We start from the raw sequence: 23,868 nt of genomic DNA, 5'->3' as shown, positions 1-23,868 counted from the left end.
CTGAAGGAACACTGACAAGGCCAAGATCTGGCCCTTGATGGTATTCAAGGCCAGATTCATCTCTAATCCCATCTGTAGGAAATCAAGGATTCTACCTATAACTTATTTCCTGGGGTGCCAACCTCTGGCTCTGCACCAGGCAACATATGCTTTCCAGACTTTATAGTAGATGATCCTGGAAGCTGGCTTCCTGGCATTAATCAAGGTGGATATAACTGAAGGAGACAACCCACGATCCCTTAGGATGCGGGTCTCAATAGACAGACCGTCAAATTTAGCGTCTGTAAGGTAGGATGGAATACCGGACCCTGCGAGAGAAGATCCGGCCGTAATGGCAGAGTCCAGCGAACTCCTACTGCCATCTTTATGATCTCAGTGAACCAAGGCCTTGTGGGCCACAAGAATCGCCTCTTTTTTGTTCCTGCCTGATCCTGCGAAGAAGATGTGGAAGTAGCAGAACTGGAGTAAATGCATAGATCAGAGAAAACTGATCCCATTGGAAGACTAATGCGTCTGTTCCGCAAGCTAGTGGATCCCATGTCCTTGACACAGAGTTGTCGACTTTGTTGTTTAATCTGGACGCGAACAGGTCCACGTCCGGAGTACCCCATCTCTGACATATCGCAAGAAAGATGTCAGGGTGAAGAGACCACTCTCCTGGAAACAATTGTTGGCGGCTCAAGTAATCCGCCTTCCGATTCTCTATCCCGGGAATGAAAATTGCCGAAAGGCAAGGGACGTTGTGTTCTGCCCAAGACAGAACGCAATTCACCTCTCTCTGGGCTGCACAACTCCTCTTGCCCCCCTGGTGATTGATGTAAGCCACTGCTGTGGCGTTGTCAGACTGAATCCTGACAGGACAGCCCTTCAGTCTGACCGTCCAGGCTCTTAGAGCCAGACAAATTGCCCAAATTACCAAAATATTGATAGGAAAGGTTCTTTCCAACCTAGACCACTTTCCCTGGACAGAATCCTCTTCCAGAACCACTCCTCAGCCTAAAAGACTGGCATCCGTAGTTACAACCTTCCAGGTGGCAGGTAGAAACGACCTTCCTTTTTGAAGGTTGCTGGAGATCATCCACCAATTTAGGCTCTGACATACGTCGGGAACAAGCCGAATTGGAAAATCCAAGGCCTGAACCCCCATGTTCCAGGCTGACAGGATTGCGCTTTGTAGCAATCTTGAATGAAACTGTGCGTAAGGGATGGCCTCGAAAGGAGGCCACCATCTTTCCCAACAGTCTCATGCACATCCGAATGGAAGGCTTTTTCTTTGCCTTGATGAGATGGATTAGTTCCACAATGGAACTGATTCTCTTTGGAGGTAGAAATAACTTTCCCTGCCTGGTATCTAGGATTAGTCCCAGGTACTGTACTCTCCTTGATGGCCTCAAGGAGGATTTTTCTAGGTTGAGAACCCAGCCTAGAGATTCCAGGTAGTTTACCATTGTTACCAGATCGTGATCTAACCCAGAAACCAAATGATCTACTAAGAGTAGATCGTCCAAGTAGGCTAGGACCATTATGCCCTGAGCCCTTAATCTGGCTAAAGCAGGAGCCAGAATCTTTGAGAACACTCGAGGAGCTGTGGCTAGACCGAATGGCAGAGCTACAAACTGAAAATGACGGTTTTCTACTTCGAAGCGCAGAAACCTCTGGTGAGCGGGAAATATTGGCACACGAAGATAGGCATCCTTGATATCGATTGAAGCCAAAAAATTCCCCTCCTTGGAGGATGGCTACAACCACGATTCAGCGTGTACAAATCCCTTGAGGCATGTGGAGCATTTTTAAGCTTGTATGACACATTTGCTGTATGGTATTTTGTGTCCACCATTTCTGGTAAGAGTACCTACCTTTTTCTGTGAAAAATGCTGGTTGATGGTTGTAGGCTTTCTACGGTTCGGGTCAACAGAACATCTCAATCTATTTTGTCTACTACTTTCACTGTTGGACATTCTAGAATCATTGGTTCAAAGACTGACTGCTACTTTATTTTTTTTTAATATAAAATAATTTCCTTTTTTCACTTATTTTTGATATTGGGCAGCATGACATATATTGTGCATGCCGTCATCGAGTAGTTCTCTTAATTACTAGCCTTATTGGGCTAACGAATCACTCAAACGAATCACTCATCATTAGTCACTTCACATTTATGTTTTTCTAGCGCTGCATTTTTGGTTATACATAGTTATTTGACTTGGTTTGTTTGTATGTCAGCTGCTGGTTTGTGTCATTCACTGATATTATTATACTGTAAGTTTGTTAGGTAGCGCGGTGTTCCCCCCCCCCCCCCCCCCTTTTCTATTCACTGACATTGCTCCTGCCATATCTTTGAAAATTGCAGAAGCCTTCCCCCCCACCCAAGCAAGCGGGGGTGCCTCTTCATGAGGAGGCTTTAGTACTCTGCTTGGTGGGCTTCTTTCCCTGAGATCTTTTCTGACCTTGGTGCTGTCCCTGGGGTTTTCCCCTTGAACCTGATGGCTGAGGCCGTTGAGGCTGATGTCCCTGATACAGGAGAAGAGGCCCGCTTAAAGCGGGGTTCCATCCTAAAGTGGAGCTTCCGCTCATTGGAACCCTCCCCCCCTCCGGCACCACAATTGGCACCTTTCAGGGGGGAGGGGGTGCAGGTACCTGTACAGTACAGGTATCTGCACCCACTTCCGGCATAGATATTCCCCATTCCTTGCAGATGAACTTATCACAATACATCAAATATGGAAAGACCTTAGGCGTATGGGCCAGTTTGCAGAACCCAAAAAGGTTCCTGCTGCATCCTGTATTTTCAAAGTATCCCGCACCGCAGTGATAAGTGCTCCCACTACTGCTTTTTCCTGTGCTAACCCGGACACAGAGTCATTCTCACTGTCCGAACAGTCTTGGTCCGGATCCTCTGACACGTCAGAACAGGGGCCACCAGTCACCACGGGACCCGAGTCTGAATCAGAGTTCTCCCCAGAAGAGGGGGGGGGCGGGGTTTGCGTTTTTACCCTCCTTGCGCCTGCGCGCCTTTTCCACCCCAGCAACAAAGGTCTCCAGGACCACGACAAAGCGTCCATAGGCACCACATTGTTTGCAGGCGAGGCAGTTGCAATTGCAGGGAGGTCTGGAGAAGAGGCCCCAGCTTCTAACGCCATGCTGACCCTCACTCACCTGCCACAACTTAGGGACTTAAGGCAAGTTGCACAAATCCCACCCTCCTAGCTGCTCACAGACTGAGGGGCCTCTCCGCAGGACTTACCACCCTGACCAAGTGCTGTGCTGTGCTGCCACTGACCTCTCTGCCCTGCTTCAGTCACAAAGTGCTCAGAGTGAAAACCACGCTGTTCTGAGGTACACAGACCCAGCACTAGAGGTAAAAAAAAAAAAAAAAACGTGCTGAGGCTACAAGAAAATGGCCACCGGCCATCCTTAGTACAAAAACCACCAAGAAAATGGCTAACAGCCATACACTGCATAAGACTACAGGAAAATGGCCACGGCCTCAGCAAAATGACGGCGGCCTCTGAGGTAAATTTATTCAGGCACCTCACAGCACAGTAAAAAAGGAGCAGAAAATCAAAAAAACGGACCCCAACAGCCAGAGCAGCCCTGCCAAAGCTCGGAGGCCCCCCCCCCCCCAGGTACATACACCACACCTCATGCCCATTCACACAGCAGCCCCAGCAGGGGGAGGAGGGAATGAGGCAGAGAGGAAAAGGAGAGTGGGAGACCCCCTAGTCGACCTCAGAGGGAATGCCCAGCTGCTCTATTCTGCCGAGGCAGGGAGAGCCATACTTACCCTTCCTGTTGGGATTGCTGGACACATTCCACCACAGACCCATCACCCGAGCAGTAGAGGGTGGCTGCTGGCCACTGCACACTGACACAGACAGCAGTAGCCCGGTCATATGTGTGCCCCAGAGCATATAGCTCCCCGGCCGTCCCTGGAGCAGAAGGAGCATGTCGTGGCCGACCCAGCGCATAGCTAGAGTCTGCTCACACTTGATGACCAGGCGGGGGAGACTACAAGGATCTATATTATCCAGCTTGTCACCAAGCCAGCTATTAGTAGATCACAGATCAAATTTTTTTTTTTTTTTTTTTTAGAAAAAAAAATGAAAAAAAAGTCCCAGGACCAATGGTCCCCTCAAGTCCTTCTCCTACACTAGGCAGAAAAAAAAACTGAGCTGCAGGAAGCAGGGTGAGGAGTTAAAGCCAGAGGGACCGACCGCCCCCCTGGGTGGTGCTGTGAAGTCTTGCTGTTTTTACATGTGTTATATGTTCTGCCTAGTCCACTCCTGAAGTGGCGTGATAACCCGAAGGTTAAGAATTAAAAGGAGCCGTGTCCATCAATGAACAAAAGAGAAAAAAAAAGTTGTTTCTGTTATAATATTTTGTAAATGGGTACATTTTCTCCTTCACTGATGAGGCTACACTGATGGGCACTGATGACATGGCACTAATGATGGATCACTAATATGCAGCACTGAAAGGCCGCAGCGATGGGCACTTAGAGGTGGCTCTAATAGGCTGCGCTGATGAGGCACTGGCAGGCATTACTGATGGGCACCTCTATTGGGCACCGATTGGCAACCCTGGTGGTCATGGGTGGGCATCCTTGGGGGCAGTGCTGCACTGAGAATCAATCAGCACAGATCCCTGATCAGGAGAGCAGCAGATCGGCACACCCTACTAGTACCTGTCAGTGGGAGTGGAGGAAAAGCCAATAAACGGCTCTTCCTGTTTGCGCTGTGATTTGACACATCTGATCACATGGTAAAGAGCCTACGTCAGAGGCTCTTTACCAAGATCGATGATGCAATGTCAGACTGACACACCACACCAACGATCGTGGCTTATATGACCTCCACTTAGGATAATTTAACCACTTTGCGCACGGCATTCTGCTATATGGCAGGCGAGAAGTGGTTAAAGTAGAACTCCAGGCAAGCAAAGTAACTAACATTTTGCTGACAACATATTTGTTTTTGTGATTTACACATCTCCAACACACTGTACACTCGCAATACTCACTATTCCGTTAACATTTTGGCTTGACTTCTTCCCTTATCAATTCCTGCTCTTTTAAAAAGAGGCGATGATGAAGACTAATGCTGGGTAGACACGGGAGTTATTTTTGTTCAAACCACCAGCTGAACAAAAAGAAACAGAGAGGTCACTGTACTAACGATGCAAAGTTAGTGCCGTGACCTCCCCCACTAAATTATGGTGTTCTAATAGGGCAACTTTGAGCTTTCAGAGTTTAAAAAGACCCACCAAACCATGCATTTTTCTAGAATTATAGGACAAATAGAAAGAAAAAAAAAAAAAAAAAAAAAGAATGTGCTCTATGATACTTGCACAAATGTTTGTAAAAATATTTTCACTGAAAATACACTAAAATGACTTGATTTAAAGCAAAACTTACAGTGTTTGTGGGGACTCTGTGCTGTGGGGGTCACACTATATTATATTGCAGTGCCATGGGGATGGGGGAGAATATTTTTGGAAATTCTGATATCCCCTGAGGCTCCCTTGCAGTAACCTGGGAAGTGTGTGGGCCGCTCAGGCTTGATAGGGAGGGGGTAGGTAGACAGTGCATCCGCAGCTGCTGCTAGAGTGTTGACAGGAGATGGAGCCCATCCTGGCTCTTGCAAAGGTTCAAGAAAGGAAGGATGAACTCCTGCTGTAGTGAATGGAAACCTCAGCTTGGATTCAGACCACTAGATTTGGGGGGGGGGGGGGGGTTAAAGCCAAAAAACACTGATAACTGCCTGTGTGTGCATGGACACAAAGGATAACATGATGGGGAGTTTGACTGTAGAAAAAAAAAAAAAAAAAAAAAACATCTGAAGCCAAATACAGCTGCTGAAAAAATATCCAGTGTGCATAAGGCCTAAAAAGGGGAAAAAGGCCTCAAAACAGTTGTACAGCAGTAAAAAGCAGTTTTTCATTTTTTTTTTTACTTATCTTAAATTGTTTCCTTAAAGGTAAATCTGTAAAAACAGAATGTGGGCTGCCACTGCTAACCTTTGCTTCCAAAAACACAAAATGCCCGACTGCCATACCAATCAATGGTTTCAGTACTACGAGTCTTAATTCTGACAAAGATCCAGTAATCTATTGCTTTCACTTTCTGCACAATTATTCATCATCTGTGACTGAAGGAACTGAAACCACAAACCGCCAGCCAACAAGCATTTTAAGAAAGAGGCCAGCTGAAATAAGCAGGTTTCCTTTATTGTAAAATGCACAGATCATCAAATCTGCTCTTGTTATAACCACCTGCTTCATTTTTAAGGTATTGGTGTAAAAACAATAACAAGCACACAACTAGCAATACGTGAGAATCCCTTATACTGGAGTTCTTTAATAATTCTCTTAGACTTAATGAAAACTGAGCTATAAACAATTGAATGGTGTATTTCTGTAAACAATTCTATATAAAAACATCTTGATTATTTAATGCAAAATAGCGGCAGATCTCTGAATTTCCTGAGAGATTACCTTTCTTTTTACATATTTGGTCTATTTAAGCATACAGACAGACACCCTGTACTCCATACATGAGTGTTCGCCTGCTCGAGACAGCCTGCTGCACCATGCAAGAATGATCTGTTCCAGGTTTGCCCATCAGCAAAATGTAAGGTCATGTTTTTCTGATGTTATGCAATCGCCATAGCAAAATAAGAATAGTAGAACAATCCAGAATATTGGGAAATAAGAGCAATGATTCAATGTTTAAGTTTAACAGAAAGATAATTATATTGTACGGTTACAGTTCACTTTCTATTAAACAATATATATCAGTTATTTGATTTGACACTCCAGTTCCTTGGAATGAAGTCTTGAAAATGTCGAAGGCTTGATAAAATTTGGTTTGTAGTTTGTGCATAGAACAGATGTGCTAGTAAATGGGGGGGGGGGGGGGGATACTAAAGAATGTATGACTAAGCAAACACAATAGCAAAGGTCCATTTTTTCCAAGGATTCCCTCTGTTATTCACAGAGTTAGGTATGGGAAAAAGGGAGTATGCCATCAACAGAAAAACCTATATAGCTGTCATTTTTCAAAATATAGGTTATCTATGTAAAGAGAATCATCCATTCTGAAAGAAACCAAAAAACATGATATGTGCAGGGGGGAATAAAAAAAAAAAAAAAGCCACATGCAGTATAATATGTACAAAAGTCTTTTAAAAAATATTTTAGCTTCATATACATGCAAGTCTACCTGCAGTTTCAAATTTTAACATATAAAACATTTTGCTTAGTAGAAAAAAAAAAAAAAAAAAAAGTTTAAAATAAAAAGGCAAAAAACAAAAGCTGTACAAACATTTCCACAAGGAAATGGTAACCTTAAAAAGGCCTCATTGATCTGTTTGTAGAACAATGCAGATCTGAGTATTTGTAGGCAATGTATGATGAAGACGGGGTGCTCTCCATGAACCCCTTATCTTACATACATCTTGCCATGTTTGCTCACAAGGGAATCTCTGCATACTTCCAGGAAAAAAAAAAAAAATCTGTATCAACTTCTTTGCAGTTAGGAAAAAAAAAAAAAAAACTATATACAGTATTTCATTTAAATACTTTTCATAAGGATTGACCTTTTAAGACCAGCACTTGTATGAAACAGGTCCTTGTTGAAGATCAGTTCTCTTGCAGAACATTTATTTGAAGGTCCAATTGTGGCAGGTTACAGTACACAGGTCTGTATTTTGGGGGCAAAAAAATAAAATAAAATTAAAAAAAAAAGAAGTTCGCTCAACAATGGCTTTTAAGCCACTTCTTTATTAGTCTGCAGCCTGGTCATAGCTTCCAGCTTTTGTCTGTATGCCTCTGCCTCCTGTTCTTTTCTAAGAAGCTGCTGGCGATATTTCTGGGCTTCTCGGTTGGCGTCATCAAGTTGCTTCTGAAGACATTCTCTTTCCTGCAAAGAAATAAAAAAAAAAAAAAAAAAAGAAGAAGAGTATGGTTTTACAGCAATACATCAAATGCTCAGCCCATAATTTCCCAACAACTACTAAAGTATTGGTAAAGTGGACCGGTCAACAGCACACAGAGCCTGAATAGGATTTTTTTATGTTAAAGAAAAATAAAATATATGAATGAATATCAAAAATTAACCATTTCAAAAGTTCTCCACAAATAAATGCCCTTTACAATATATTTCTGATGCCAGCAACTGCAAGAAAAGAAATAAAGCAGTTGCACAAAATGTGTGTGTGAAAAGTCTTAGGCTAGCGTTTTGGATACAAAGACAACAGATCCACTTTCCAATAAAGAAAAATATGCACCTAAATACACAGCACTGAGAGTTCTCTGGCAAACAGAAAAAATAAAAAATAAAATAAAAGAAAATGCAAAACAGGTAAAGAATATTTATGTAGAATTCTACAAAATGCAATCAGAGTGTTTATTGGAAGTATCTGCATGTCCCCCATGCCTCAGTGTACAGAAAGCACTGCTCCAATACTAAAAGAACAGCCAAAGAAAAGTATCTGAACATAGCTGCCAAGCAAAAAACTATTTAAAGTAGAACTATTAGGTAAAAAAAAAAAATTAAATTATATTATATTATATTATTATATATATTTAGGATAGAATGGAGGGTAATACCTTTTCACCATCTCCCATTGTGGAGATTTGTCTTTGCTCCGTGTCCCATATCCAAACAGGAAGGAAAAAGGAGATCCCTGCCAATTAAGGGATTTCATTGGGGACCCCCAGGTCACTAGAACTAGTGTCTTCATTGGAAGATTTCCCCTCTTACTTTTCCCGGGGACAGCCCAAAATGTTGGATTTTCACATTCAATGATAATGGTAAACAGGACAAAAAAGAGGGTGAATCTCCCTAGCGGGGCCAAAAGGAGGCAATAAAAATTGACAGGCTTACAAATCCCTCTCCACTCTGCATGATGAGATGTCCATCTGTAACTGCTATGCTGTGTACAAAACGAAGCATGAAATGCAGCAACCATTCCCTAGCCCACAGACCAAAATTGGAAACTATGACCAGGCTGCAGACTAATAAAGATGTGATTTGAATGTCATTGTTGAACAGACATTATATAATTTGCCCCAAAATGACATTTGGCTACAAAGTCACTGGAAAATATTTTCGCAGCATATTAAAATGTGGTCAAAAGACACCAGCTAATGACAGGTACTGGTCTGTGCGTTCAGTCATCTTACCACACAAACAAACCTTAAAGAGCCACAAGATCCCTCTGATCACCTGAGAAGTCAGCGAGATCTTTTCTAAATGTAGCCACGGGTAAGAAAAATAATGTGAGCATATTTATCATAAGTCGCACTATCATTGTTTACCAGTTTAGGAATTAGTAAAGAAAAAGTTTGCAGCCCAAATTATGTAACAGCAGATACATCCACCAACAATAGGAATACAGGAATTAAAAATAAAACAGGGTGTTTGTTAACAGGCCGATTAAAATAAATAAAGAAAAATACCACACGATTTTCATGCATGAAAAAAAATGTCAGGCAGTAGCAAAACATGGTTTTCACCAATAGGAAAATGAAAAAACAAAACCCACACAATGGAATAAAAACCATTTAGAGAGTCTCTCAGAAACCTATAATAAAGTCTTAATATATAGCAATACCTGAGAGAACTCTTGAGTATTCACAATATAGATTTCTGAACCAGAAGTTTCTGGAATCTATCAGATCAAAGAGAAGTTAAAAAGAAACAAAAAGCAGTGTTTAAAAAAAAAAAAAAGCCTATAGGAGGAAAAAGCAGGTAGCCAACATGAAAGTTAGATGAAAATGCCTCCATATTATTACAAGTGTATTATTGATAGAATATTTGACAAAACACAAGCACTAGCATACAAGGCAAATGTCATCTGAGGCTAAAGTCTGCATTGAAGATTAGGACATGTTATTTGAGGCATATGCCAACACTAATCTGTAATGTGCTAAATAATCCAAAAGATTTAAAGACTATGCAGAGGTCACCTTGCAAATATGCACCAAAAAAAGGAAAAAACCCTAGTCCCCATAAACCGCATTAAAACGTTTAACAACTCCTTTGTTCGCCAATGCCTTTATGATCTCACCAGATTTCAGTTTTGAATTTTGTATTTTTCACATAATTTATAAAATAACTTCACCTTAAATATGTTGGTTAGCAACTGTATTTTAGCACCCAACTGTGCCTAATTCTACCACTCTGTGGTGCTCCCTTGGGTCGTGGGCTGCATATGTGATCATAACTGCCATAATAGGGATTACACACCCCAGCCTAGAGTGATAGAAATTAAATACTACAGCCTCTACTGCCCACTGACAGGTATTTATAAGTGGCGATAATTAGCAATAGAAGGGTCTGGAGCTTAAATCTAAATTTAGGGTAACACTCGCATACAGCATAGGTATAATGGGGCTCCAGATAAAATTGATTTACAGACTAAAACTGGTACTTAAGAGGCAACACAAGGTCCCTGCACATCAGCACTTCTGCTACCTTAGGAACATTTAAAGTGTTAACTAAAGCTAAAAATATGTTGTTTTTTTTTTACCCCAATGCATTTCTTGCATTAAGGTAAAAAACTGTTTTCAGTGTCCCTGTGCCCCCCTTCCCCTGTGTGAAGGGGAAGAGAGGGGAGAAGAGATCTGCGCTGTACATGGCTGCATCTTTTCTACCCTCTTTTCCTCTTTACACTGCATTTGAGCAGAAGCCATTGGCTCTTGCTGCTGTCATTGAGGAGGAAGTGGAGGTGGGCCTAAGTCCCACTGTGCAGACACACAGGTCAGGAGCACTGGGAATACCTCTCCCCATAGCCAGCGGCTGCCTATGCCAGTTCCAAGAAGAGAAGAGGAGGAGCTGAGATAATTTTTATCATCATTTTACCCAACCAGTGCTACTCTATTATAAAGCTTATAAGGCATTATACTCATCACCTCCTAAACCAACCAAAAGAAACCGTAAGTAAAAACCTGAACCACATTTATGGTATCAAAGTTTTTTTTAAATGCAAGACGTTTTTAGTGGAAAATAAGACCACCTTGTGTTTAGCACATGAGAACACCTTGTATTTATTGAAAAAATTGAGTTTTCGTACTTACTGTAAAAACCTGTTCATTGACAGATACAGCACTTAAATCTTGACCTTAGGGTTATATCGCCATCTTCAGGAGAGGACTAGGTAGAACACAAAAAAAAAAAAAAAAAAAACAGCACCGCCTGGGGGTGGTCCTACTGGCTATAACCCCTAACTCTGCTTCCAGCAGCTCAGTTTGTCAAAAAGCAGTACAAAAACATAAATAGGAGGGGGTGAGTGCTGGGTATGTCAATGAACATCAGAGAAAAGGATTTTACGGTAAGTACAAAAATCCTATTTTCTTTGGTTCATTGACAGACACAGCACTTAAACTTTGACTTTAGGGACATCCCCAAGCAATGTCAGAAACGAGGGGTGGGAACAGAAAGAAAATAAACTCCACCCATAACAAAAAGAACTCCTCCTCAGAGGAGTTGCAACCTCAAACAGCCATCTGCAAAACCTTGCGGCCGAAACACGCATCCGAAGATGCGCCTACATCAACCTTGTAAAATTTGGTGAAGGTATGAACGGACGACCAGGTTGCCGCCTTACACACCTGGGAAAGGGACGCTTGATGTTGAAAGCCCAAGAGGCACTAAAATGCCCTCGTAGAATGTGCCATGACAGGAAAGGGTGGTGCCCGCCCCCTTATGGCACAAGTCTGAACCACGATCCGTCTGATCCGCCGAGAAGTGGCGGCCGATGAGACCGCCAGGCCCTCCTGTCTTCATGTCCTCATTTAGATGAAAAGCCGAACCAACCTTCGGAAGAAAAGAAGACTGCGGACACAGCACCACCTTATCCTTGTGAAGTACCAAGTAGGGAGATTTGCACAACAAGGCTGCCAACTCAGAAACCCACTTGAACATGTAATAGCCACTAGAAAGACTACTTTCTGAGAGAGTGTCAATAAGGGGATCTCCCTAATGTTTTCAAACGGCGGTTTCTGAAGCACCGAGAGCACCAGATTCAAATCCCATGGGGGCAGTGGTCATACTGAAGGAGCCACATGCCGAACCCCCTGAACAAATGTACGCACCAATGAGTGAGTTGCCAACGGTCGCTGAAAAAAGACAGCCAAAGCAATCCCAAAAACAAATCCCCTTGATGAAGTGCAGCAACCACAGAACAAACCGATTCTTTTCTGAACCTTCACAAAGCAATTGAGGGCCTTGAGATCCAGGGCCGGACAGACCCCTTCCTTCTTCAGGACTACAGATTGGAGTAGAATCCCTGAAATTTTCCGATGTCGGTACAGGTACTATCATTCCATGCACTAGTAAGTCCTGTACTGCCCCAAACAGGGCCTCCCGACGAGCCGGAAGATGAAGGTTGGAGGAAAAAAATAAATAATAATACTATCTTGTAGCCTGATGAAACCAGTTCACAGACCCACTGGTCGGAAAGCAGAGATGTCCACCGGACTGAAAATGCCCGAAGGTGACCCACCCCACCCGAGAGTCGGGCGGGGGCGAACCTTCACGTGGCAACAGATTTGCTTGCATGTTTTGCTCAGCTTGCGAAACCAGGGACACTTTTGTCCCTCAATGGGGCACCTTGTTGGAATGGGAACGCTTACCTGCCGACCCGGGTGAACAAAATGGCCGCTTCTGACGGAAAAAGGAGGGCCCCTGCCTACGCCGTGGCTCCTTACCCTTTCTGGACTGTGGAAGTAAAGTACCCTTTCCCCCAGTAACATTCTTAATGTCATCCAGCGAGGCCTTGGAAAGGCAAATCCACCAGCGCTTTCTTAGATGCCTGGTCCGCAGACCAGCATTTAGGCCAAATCAAGCGATGCAGCACCACCGCCGATACTGTGTCTCTAGAAAGCAAAGGGGCTGTATCCAGGGCTGCATCATAGACATAAAAGTGGTCAGCCTTCGCGCCGCTAAGTGGTAATAAGTGACTAAAGTGGAACAAAATCCAAAATCAGATATAATGAAACACAGATGCTGTGAAAAAGAGCCTGAGTGATATAAAGTGCAAATGCTAACTAAAAAATGCAGCAGGACAAAATAGTGAGCACAAACTATCAAATAATGAATATAAAGGGGTGGGTCCTGCGCAAATCGTGCCACTCAAATAAAATACACAAATTCAAAATAATATAAATATGTGCATACATACAATGCCGTGAAAAAAAATATAGTCCAAAAAACAGCACGCATAAAAATATATAAAAAATATATAAAAAAATGGAAAAAAGGTTTAATGATAGAACAATAATAAAATGTCCGCTACTCAAGGCTCCCAGAACTCTCACCTTTAAACGAAGTGAATAAGCAAATCAAACAAACTCCAGGATTCTCTTATTTCATTCATAAATAATAAATAATAGCCATCAGGAAATCCAAAGGAGGGATGCAATGATACAATTCCGCCACTAGAGGGCCAGTCCCAGCTTCCAGAACAGGTGAAATGGATCTTCACTTCTATTTCACAGTGTATGGCTCAAAATAAGAGAGAGGAGGGGGAGAGAGAGAAACAGGAGACTTCCATAGTGTAGTAGTTTAAAAAACGGCAGGTAGATTTATTAAAAAGCAGTAAAGACTCTCACATTTTAATTGCAAAAACAAGCACAATCAGGAAGAGGGTATAATGACAACTTCCTCCCGCCTTACTCTACTTCCGGTTCGTCCTCTGGCCAATCCCTACGCGTTACGTCATGTGACTTCTTCATGGGGCCATACACAATCCCCATGAAGAAGTCACATGACGTAACGCGTAGGGATTGGCCAGAGGACGAACCGGAAGTAGAGTAAGGCGGGAGGAAGTTGTCATTATACCCTCTTCCTGATTGTGCTTGTTTTTGCAATTAAAATGTGAGAGTCTTTACTGCTTTTTAATAAATCTACCTGCCGTTTTTTAAACTACTACACTATGGAAGTCTCCTGTTTCTCTCTCTCCCCCTCCTCTCTCTTATTTTGAGCCATACACTGTGAAATAGAAGTGAAGATCCATTTCACCTGTTCTGGAAGCTGGGACTGGCCCTCTAGTGGCGGAATTGTATCATTGCATCCCTCCTTTGGATTTCCTGATGGCTATTATTTATTATTTATGAATGAAATAAGAGAATCCTGGAGTTTGTTTGATTTGCTTATTCACTTCGTTTAAAGGTGAGAGTTCTGGGAGCCTTGAGTAGCGGACATTTTATTATTGTTCTATCATTAAACCTTTTTTCCATTTTTTTATATATTTTTTATATATTTTTATGCGTGCTGTTTTTTGGACTATATTTTTTTTCACGGCATTGTATGTATGCACATATTTATATTATTTTGAATTTGTGTATTTTATTTGAGTGGCACGATTTGCGCAGGACCCACCCCTTTATATGCATCATAGACATACTTAAGGCCGTGCACCAACTGGTCTGCCAGTTCCACGCAGACTGGGGAAACCTGTTCCTTCCCAAACTCGTGGTGCAACAACTTAGCCCATTCAGTAAGCGTTTGACACCAGGGCTGTGGCTAACCCCGGCCGCAATGCTGACCCCACCACCGTAAACATGGACCGGCAACCGCATCGGTCCTTCTGCTGGCAGGGTCCTTGAAAGCAGGGGACCCTTCCACCCAAATCATGGTTACCTTATTCAACCTAGATACCGGGGGTCAACAACCAGAGAAGATGTCCATTTTTTCAGGAAACTCTCCTCAAAAGGTTAATGCACCGCCATTCTTCTCGGGACTGAAAAGGCCCGCTGTGGGCTTCCCCGCTTCTTGTAAATAAGCTTATCAAAATGAGTTAAATACGGAAACACCTTAGCAGTGCGGGCCGGCTTGTGGGACCCAAAGAGGACTGACACCTCCACAGATGCCCCCGCCATATCCTCCATCTTTAAGGAATCCCACACCGCTGTGATAAGTGCTCCTACTAGCACTTTCTCCTGCGCTAAACCAGATGCGGAGTCTTCCCCACTGTCCGAATAGTTCTGGTCCGCGTCCTCTGAAAAATCAGAACAGGGGCCACCTGCCACAGCGGGACCCGAGTTTGAATCAGAGCTCTCCCCATAAGACGAGGGGGTGTTTACCCCCCTTGAACCTGCACGCCGCTTCCACCCTGGCAACAAATGATTCCAGGACTGCTGACAGAGCATCCATAGGCACCGCAGGTGCAGGGGAACCAGCTGCTAAAACAGGGGTGCCTGGAGAAGCGCAAGCTTCTGACGCCATACTGACCCACGCTCGCCTGTCACTCTTAGGCACCTAAGACAAGCAATAGCAAATGTCCACCCTTGTAGCTGCCACAGACTGAAGGGGCCCCCGCAGGACTCACTACCCTGACCCAGGTGCTGCGCTGTGCTGCTGCCATTCACTCTCCTCTCTGGCTGCCACGAGGTGTCCGGTGTACGTTTTTTGTGCTGTACCAGTCTAAACCAGCCACCCAGCGCTAGAGCACAACCCTGAGGCTACCAGAAAATGGCCGCCTCAGCAAAAAGCATCTGAAAACGCAGGGAAAATGGCCACGGTTTCCGCGGCGGCCAGTCCCTCCACATTCGGGCAGATATCCCAAAAAGGGGGGTGACGAGCGGACCACCAACCGCCCGGCGCAGCCCCCAGAGGACCCCCGCACCCCCTAAGCATGGGGGTGGGGGAGAGAGAGAGAGAGAGACCCTAATCAACCTCCCAGGGAATGCCCAGCTGCTCCATCCTGCCTAAACAGGTGGAGACATACTTATCCCTCCTGCAGGGACTGCTGGACGCACTCCACAGACAGACCCATCACCCAATCAGTATAGGGTGGCTGTCGGCCACGGCATACTGTGACTCGGACAACAAATAGCCCGGTCATATGTGAGCCCTGGAGAATATAGCTCACTGGCTGCCCCTGGACCAGAACGGGGCACGTCGCGCTCGACCCAGTGCATAGCTAAGGTCTGCACACCCTCGATGGTCAGGCTGGGGAGACTACCAGGATCTATATTATCCAGCTGGTCAATCAGCCAGGTTGTTGATTATAGATCACAGGAACCAAAAACAGCAAAAAAGAAAAAATTCCAAGGACCATTGGTCCCCATAGGGAGCCAGGCCCTTCTAGACTAGGCAGAAAAAAAACCTGAGCTGCTGGAAGCAGAGTGAGGGGTTATAGCCAGTAGGAGCGCCTCTGGGCGGTGCTGTGTTTGTAAGTTCTGCCTAGTCCTCTCGTGAAGGTGGCGATATAACCCAAAGTCAAGATTTAAGTGAGAGAAATACAAGGCTTTCTGTGAATGACAAGTGTGTCCAGTGAGCCGTGTGAAAGCGGACGTTACTGCCTGACAGCAACAAAGGCATAGTGCAGAATATTACATGGCATGTCAGTAATGAGGAAAAAGACCAGCTTCAGGAAGACCATGGGCAATACTGGTTACTAGTCCTTTCTCTTTTACCTGTTCTTTTTGGCATAGCTTTTTGAGTTAAATTTCTCTTTAAAGCTTGTCAAGCCAAAAAAATGTTTCTTCTAGTTTTGCATAAAATGGGGAAGGGTTAGCATCCTTGTCAGATTTTTACTTCTATACCTGGCACCATTTGAGAGATTTTCCCCAACTTCCTGTCCTGCAGACAATGCTGTACCAGAGAGGAAGGAAGGTCGGCCATACACAAAAATTAGGTAAAATGCTTACCCCAGTGTTGTCAAACAATTACGTTTTTTTTACCCATTCCACTACACCAGAAAACTAAATATCAAACATCTGTAAAACACTGAAGTGTTTTTTAGAGTGAACTCATTTTTGAGTAAACATTTTTTTTAGAACACCATGCACTGGCTCATAAACTATTGTCTCACATTCTGTTGAGAAAAGTAAAAGCTCAATACATTTTCTCCACATTGTTGTGAAAGAGGGGTGTTGTGACCAGTCACAACAAAGTGGGGTGGTATGTAGCTTAGTTTGAATGGGGTAGAAAAAAGCCAACACATAAAAATATCACCCAACATTGTGTAATCCACATTTTACTTGCAGGGCAGAGTCTAGCTTTGCTAGAACAGCTTCCAAAAAAGAAGCTACAGAGAAGTATAGTGATGCTGCCATGGATAATGTATTAGAAGACACAATGTTTTCATGGAAGAGGAGGGGGAAGGAGGAGAGGGGAGAAGGAGGAGGCAGGAGGGAGGAGTTCATCTAGGTACTCTAGGGTTATGGCACCTCAGGAACAAAAAAAACGAAATGACAAAGGGTTGTTCATGTTCAGCACATGAATATGAAGAAAGCCTGTAAAAGGCATTAATAATGTGTCACTGACAGAGAACATCTAGGCCAGGGGTGCCTAACTGCATGTGGCCTGCGGCACCCTCTGATGTGGCCCACTACGTCCTGCTCTGGGATGGCGGGTCGGCAAGCCCAGATCGCGGGTTCCCGACACACCATCCCCGAGCATCAGTGTGAAGAACAGAGCTGGCACAAGAAGAAGCAGAGGGCTTAACATGAATGGTCCCGATCGGGGTCTTTCTGTTTTTCAGGTGGACTCAGATAGACTCTCCATTCACCTCTATAGAGCGGCGGATGTAAACGGACTTGTGTCCGTTTACACCTGCCTATCTCCAATCCGATCACAAAAACAGAAGGAGATCTGTCTATCTGGGCAGATTGGAGGGCCCTTAGGGTAGAGCAGGCTGTGTCAGTGTCTGTTCTACATATGCAGGATGGACACAGAACTGACCTCTGCCTGCTATGCTCACTGTGGCCCGCGACTGGTTACCAAGTCGCTAAAGTGGCCCTCGCTCCTCAAAAAGGTTGGGCACAATAATTCACAATAATTTTCTTAAACATAAAAAAAAAAAAAAAAAAAAAAACATGGACAAGAAAATTAAACCCAGATGCTTTTGCCACTATATTAACACTAATGCCGCTTAAGATAATTCATAATTACATAAAAATAAAATCAAAAAGGTAGTGTAATATAGTAACTTCAAGGAAGGAATACCTGATGATTTCTACTGTAAAAAACGTTTATTTGTAATCAGATTTCATGTCTTAAAAAATAAAAAAATAGAACATCTGTGCAACTTTATTTACAGCATTCTGTAAACACTGACTTGTGTGACTAATAAACATAAAATGAATAGTCTATTCACATCATAGAAAAATAAACATATTTCAACATTTTTATAGACATAAATATCTTTAAGTATATCACCACTTTCACTCAATAAGGTTGAAATATCAGCACCCTCAGTGCAGAACCGCAAGTTATGAAGGCAAAATCATCCAGTATATACGCTTCTCCAATGGAACAGAACTCACATCCACATCACTCTATGAAAAACAAAATGAAAATACTAATTTCACCACCTCTGCCCAAAGCTCTTCGTCATCTCAAGGTAGTCAGCAGCTTTTGACAAAGGATGATGAAATGAAGGAGAGGGAGATATCACTACACTACAGTCATTTGATTTGTTTATGAATGCATGTTTTATAGTGACAAGGGCAATTTCATATATAGGGCGGTGACCAGCGTTTTTCCACGACTGCTGGGACACAGAGAAAACAATTGTTTTCTCCGTGTCCTATTCACACTGCAATGAGGCCCAGAGCTGTGGTGCAGTGGTCTGGGATAAAGTGCACCACTCTGCTGTACAGTGATATAAATGAAGTGTCAAGTTTAAGCAACAGCAAACAAAGTAGAGTAGAAAACATAAAGGGGGGGGTGGGGAGAATTAGGGGAAGTAATGCACCGAAACCAACATGACGCCACTGCCTACTGCTGGCTCGCCACAGCCAAAACAGGCAGCTGACACACAGTAAAGCCCTGCAGTTTTCTGTGCAGCAGCTGTTTGTTTATGTGTGGGCCCTAACAGTGTTTGCAGTTTCTAAAAAGGACTATTAGTTTTTTTTTTTTTTTTTTTTTTTAAATATGTCATACTTGCCCTACTCTGTGCAGTGGTTTTGCACCCCGATCCTCCTCTTTGTGTCCCCTGTTGGTGCTCCTGCCCCCACAGCAAGCAGTTTTCTATTGGGGGCATCCAAGCAGGCTTGCTCCTAAACAGCTGCCCTGTCTGCCTATTCAGACACAGAGCGTGGCTCTGCCCCACCTCATTGGCTCACTGGCTGTGATTGACAGTAGCGAGAGCTAATGGCTTCCGGTGCCGCCTCAGCCAATGAAGGACAGACCTCGGAAAGCCGCTGCTCTCGTGCACATTGCTGGATCCTGATGGGGCTCAGGCAAGCATTTGCTGTCTGCTGCACGAAGGTAAAAAACCTTGAGCCTGTACAACCACTCAAGGCCTTTTCATGCAATCTTGGTAATGGTAGCAATATTTTTCTATCTTTATAACTAGGTTTTGTACTGAGGGTTACTCCCACCATAACTGAGCTATTGTGATATTACACTTGAAGATTAAATATATATAATATATCTTTATCTTGGCTACTGGGGATCATTATTTACTAAATGCTTATCAAGGGGTCCAATAAGGAATCCAATGTAAGGAGCCTTGATTTTAATGATCATAAAATGTTTGATTTGGGCAATTGTATTTTAATATGATTTACAAAACATACAAAGTTTGAGATCTCCAGAGGCCTCTTAAAACGTGACATAATTTATGGAAACATTTTAGGAGTACAACACACTTGATTAAGAATAAAAGTACATTTAGATGACCTTGCCGAATGAACTACATACAAAATTTGACAGAATTGCACCATTTACTCCCAGAGTGGCATACAGAAGTCCTCAAAACAAAACACCAGGAAGCGAGTGTTCTAGCTTTCTTTAAAACTGCAATAAATTAGCAGCCACTATAGTAAGAAAATGGGAAGACTATAAGACAGGTAGGTGTAACAGAACAATCCAATAAAAGTTGGTGGAAGTACTGGAAAGTGACACCCATAAGTGCTCTTAATTTGTAGGAACCGCACACCTTTGACAGCTGAAGACACTTTCACATCGTGTATATGGTAAAATCAGAGATACTGTATATTCATAACGTATCTTCCTTCCACAGACTGCACAACAGAGAGGAACAAATTATCAAGCATTAAAATGGGTATCAAGAACATATAATGCACTAAACATGAGCATTCACTTACATGAAAGCCCACAAAACGGGCAGACTAATTTGCTTGATGTACAGCATCTATGCAGAAAATTATATATATATATATATATATATATATATATATATATATATATATATATATATATATATATATATATATATATATATATATATATATATTTTTTTTTTTTTTTTTTCCCCCGGGAAAAAAAAAAGTTCTCATAGTACAATTACTATAATTAGTGTATGCCAGACAACTTTAATTTGGGCAGAGAATGCACTAGGCCAATCAAGGATTTCCAATGCCATGTCATCCATATTATTTAGCAGTAAGCAAAAAGGTGAAAAATGATCACTAGAAAAAGATCAATTGAAGAGTGTATGTTGTCAAACCAATTTAGAGTGTGTACTTCTCTACATCAGGTCCACTGTATTATATTTTCATAGACCCCATTATAAAGTTCATAAATTAACATCTCAGCACAGCAAAAAGTTTTATGGTGCTTTGTACATGTATCAGACTGCTAATAATACCTCTATCTCTGCAGAGTCCACACGATTTTCAATGATTTCGATGCACTGTCTTTTAGAAGGCGGCTCTTCACTAATCACAGTTTCTTCTGCAATATCAGTTGCTGGTACTGTCAACACTACAAAAAGAATAAAAGGTTTAAACTATTTGTACACCCACCTCCACAGTTTAACAAAAGTGCTCTTACCATTGCAGAAGGTATTCCATATTCATATCATACATGCAGACAAACTAAAATCTAATGTATGGCTAGTTACAAAAATTGAATGGATTCTGGGAGGGGGGGGGGGGGGGGGGGGATTCTAAATGGCTAGTGAATAATTTGTGGAGTTGGAATCTGCACTCACTACATTTATGTTAACTTACAAAATGATGTGATGGGAATGTGATGTGGTGCTAAAACTTACCTTACTTATTTGCCCTTTGGGATGCTATAGGATTATACAGTAAACATAGCTTTCAAATACTATAACAAAAGCACTCTATATAGGATAACCTACCCTGTTGGCCATCTGGCATTGTGACAATAATTGGCTGATTTATGCCAGCGGATGAAAGGCCAGACTGGAGATTACCAAGGTGGATGCCATCCGTCACTATCGTAATGACTTGCTGTCCGCCAGAGCTAACAACCTGCTGAATAGCACCATCCACAGACTCGGCAGTTACCACTTCTTCTGTAGCCACCACTATAAAGAAAAACACATGTAGTTTACAATAACCACTTTAGTAAGTGCCAGCAATTTAAGTATTCCTATTTTTCCCCCCCCTTTACTTAAGGTGGAAGTCCAGTCAAAAATGTTTTTTCCCCTTATTAATAGCATTTTAAATATCATTATTTTTGATATTCATTTTCTGGCTAGCTGATTGTTTATCTTAGAAAGGCTTATCAAAGCCAGACAATCAGGTTCTTCCAGCTTTTCACCAATGCCATATCCCTTTATCTGTCTTGAGCTGTCTTTCACTTCCTGAAAACAGTGTTACATGTTAAATGGGTTGTAAACCCTCGTGTTTTTTCACCTTAATACATCCTATCCTACCCATTTTACTCACCTGAGCCCTCCGTTCCCTCAGCAGAGACTCACTCTAGCTCTTTGTCCAGGGTTCTCGGCTCCTGATTGGACAGATTGACAGCAGCCATTGGCTCCAAATCCAATGACGCGGCCGCCGGGGGGCAGAGTCCGGCATTCTGTGTCTAGACGGAAATGCTGGACTCGGGAGGTTTATGGATGCGAGGAGCCACAAGAGGGGGGACCCAAGAAGACGATGATTGGGTCCACACTGTGCAAAATTAACTGCACAGTGGAGGTAAGAAAGTATGATATGTTTGTGATGGAAAAAAAAAAAAAAAAATTATGAGGGTTTACAAACCCTTTAACTCACTTTTTCCAGGAATCTTCCAGTACGGCTTACAGAAAGATAGGCTCCTCCCACCTAGCACAGGAAACACATGATCCACATTATAAAAGTGCAACCATAGGCAGTAGCCCCTCAGTATTAAATTTACCAAAGGCTCAGAACAAGCAATATTAAACACTTTCATTAGCGTATCCTCATTTATGTCTACATAGTCGACATAAAATATGGAGGGAACGGACGCTCTCCTGGAAGATTCCTGGAAAAAGTGAGTTAACAGGTAATAACACTGTTTTTCCGAGTCATCTTCCAAGACGGCTTACAGAGGACAAAATAGGACTACCTGATCAGGGTGGGACCACAGTCTGCAGCACTTTTCGGCCAAAGGACTGGTCTTGAGTGGCAAGCAGATCCAGCCTGTAATGTTTTACAACTGTCTGGAACCTGGACCAGGTTGCAGCCTTGCATATCTGGAGGGGAGATGCTCCGGTCTTTTCAGCCCAAGATGTGGATAGCGCTCTTGTGAAATGAGCATTTATTTTTGAAGGTTGTGTCAAGGATGCGGTTTTGTATGCTTCTGTGATGGCTGACTTCATCCGCCTTGTGATGGTATTTTTAGATGCTTTTTTACCTTTGTTTGGACCTGCAAAACAGGCTTGCGGAGGATCGCCATTCCTTTGTGCGCGATCAAGCATCTCCTGACATCTATTTTATTGAATCCAGCCTCTATAGTTTTTAGGGTCTCCGCAAAATGAAGGAAGGGATTACTATTTCTTCCAATCTATGGAAGTTAGAAGGTACTTTGGGGAGACAGGCAGGGTCAACAGAGGGCAATTTTGTCTTGTGAAATGATGCAGAAGCCATTGAGAGGGCCTGGATTTCACTAACCCTTCTAGCAGAGACCACTGCCACAAATAGGTTAAAAGCTTTATGGGTAGATCCTCTAGTGGCTCGAACAGTACTTTACAAAGACTTTGCAACACCGTGGATAAGTACCAGGAAGGAAACCTTGACTTGGGGGCCCTTTTACTATTTATGTAAGGATTCTCTTCTACTAGCCTCCAATTTAGAAAGCTAGATAGTGCTGATACCTGTACCTTGAGGGTACTGACTGATAGATCCAAGTCTGCTCCAGCTTGGAGGAAATCTCAGACTGACGGGATCATAGCGCCTGAAACTCTATTAAGCATGCGCCAGGCCCTGAACGTCTTCCAGATTATATTGTATATAGTGCTAGTGGACGGTTTCCGGCTACTAAGAATAGTGTCGATTACTCTTGCCGACAGCCCTTTTTGTTCTAACAGCTCCCTCTCAGTAGCCAGGCTATCAGAGAAAGAGTTCACCTCCGGATGATTCACCGCCCCTTGATGTATGAGGTCTGTCCTGTAGGGCAGTCTCCAAGGATCCAAGATGCTGAGTTTTAGTAGACCTGAGAACGAAGACCTCCTTGGTTAGAAAGGAGTGATTAGGATATTCGGATTAGAACTTTTGCCCTCAAGGATTTTATCTTCCAAAGGATTTTCGGTCCAAGGGCAAACACTGGAAATGCGTACACCAGATTTGCTTCCCAGGGTTGGGATAGGGCATATAGGCCCAAACAGAAGTGGTCTCTGTGGAGGCCAAAAAATTGGTCTACTTGTCTGGTCTCTCGCATAGTGAAGAGACCTATCCGGGGGGGGGGCCTCCACTTCATGATCTGCTCTGTTCGATTTAAACACCATTCGGTTTGAGACAAAATCTCCCTGCTTAGGGCATCCGTCAGAGTTTAATACCCCTTTCAAGTGAATCAAAGATAGGGATAGCAAATTTGCTTCTGCTCACTGTAGGATTTCTTCTGATATACTCAGAAGGCCTGCCACTTTTGTACCTACCCGTTTGTTGATGTAGGTTACAGCAACAACATTGTCCGAAAAGACTTGTACTTGTCTTCCCCTCAGAGCCGGGCCA

At 43.1% G+C, this 23,868-nt stretch overlaps 1 protein-coding gene across 7 annotated transcripts in view; it reads right to left on the bottom strand.

Moving 5' to 3' along the window:
- Positions 1–6,204: 6,204 nt before the first annotated feature.
- The window catches only part of GABPB1 (GA binding protein transcription factor subunit beta 1), a 77,981-nt gene continuing 60,317 nt past the window's right edge, over positions 6,205–23,868 (bottom strand). For 2 of the 7 annotated variants that reach the window (XM_077472447.1, XM_077472446.1), the window contains exons 7-11: positions 21,949–21,999; positions 21,066–21,254; positions 20,568–20,683; positions 9,615–9,671; positions 6,205–7,918 (exon numbers count right to left, since the gene is read on the bottom strand). In XM_077472447.1, the coding sequence (XP_077328573.1) occupies positions 7,766–7,918; positions 9,615–9,671; positions 20,568–20,683; positions 21,066–21,254; positions 21,949–21,999 (566 nt within the window). In that variant the 3' untranslated portion in view covers positions 6,205–7,765. Of the gene's footprint in view, positions 7,919–9,614; positions 9,672–17,960; positions 18,289–19,895; positions 19,981–20,567; positions 20,684–21,065; positions 21,255–21,948; positions 22,000–23,868 lie in introns of those variants that run through there. The other 5 variants (XM_077472452.1, XM_077472449.1, XM_077472448.1 and 2 more) reach the window with 5 other exon arrangements.

Source organism: Lithobates pipiens, unplaced genomic scaffold, assembly GCF_037356315.1.
Source record: "Lithobates pipiens isolate NorthernLeopardFrog02 unplaced genomic scaffold, aLitPip1_a1.2 Scaffold_8, whole genome shotgun sequence".
In the NCBI taxonomy this organism is placed as follows: Eukaryota; Metazoa; Chordata; class Amphibia; order Anura; family Ranidae; genus Lithobates; species Lithobates pipiens.
The sequence above is the reverse complement of the archived record's forward strand: the minus strand, read 5'-3'. Positions and strand labels throughout refer to the sequence as shown.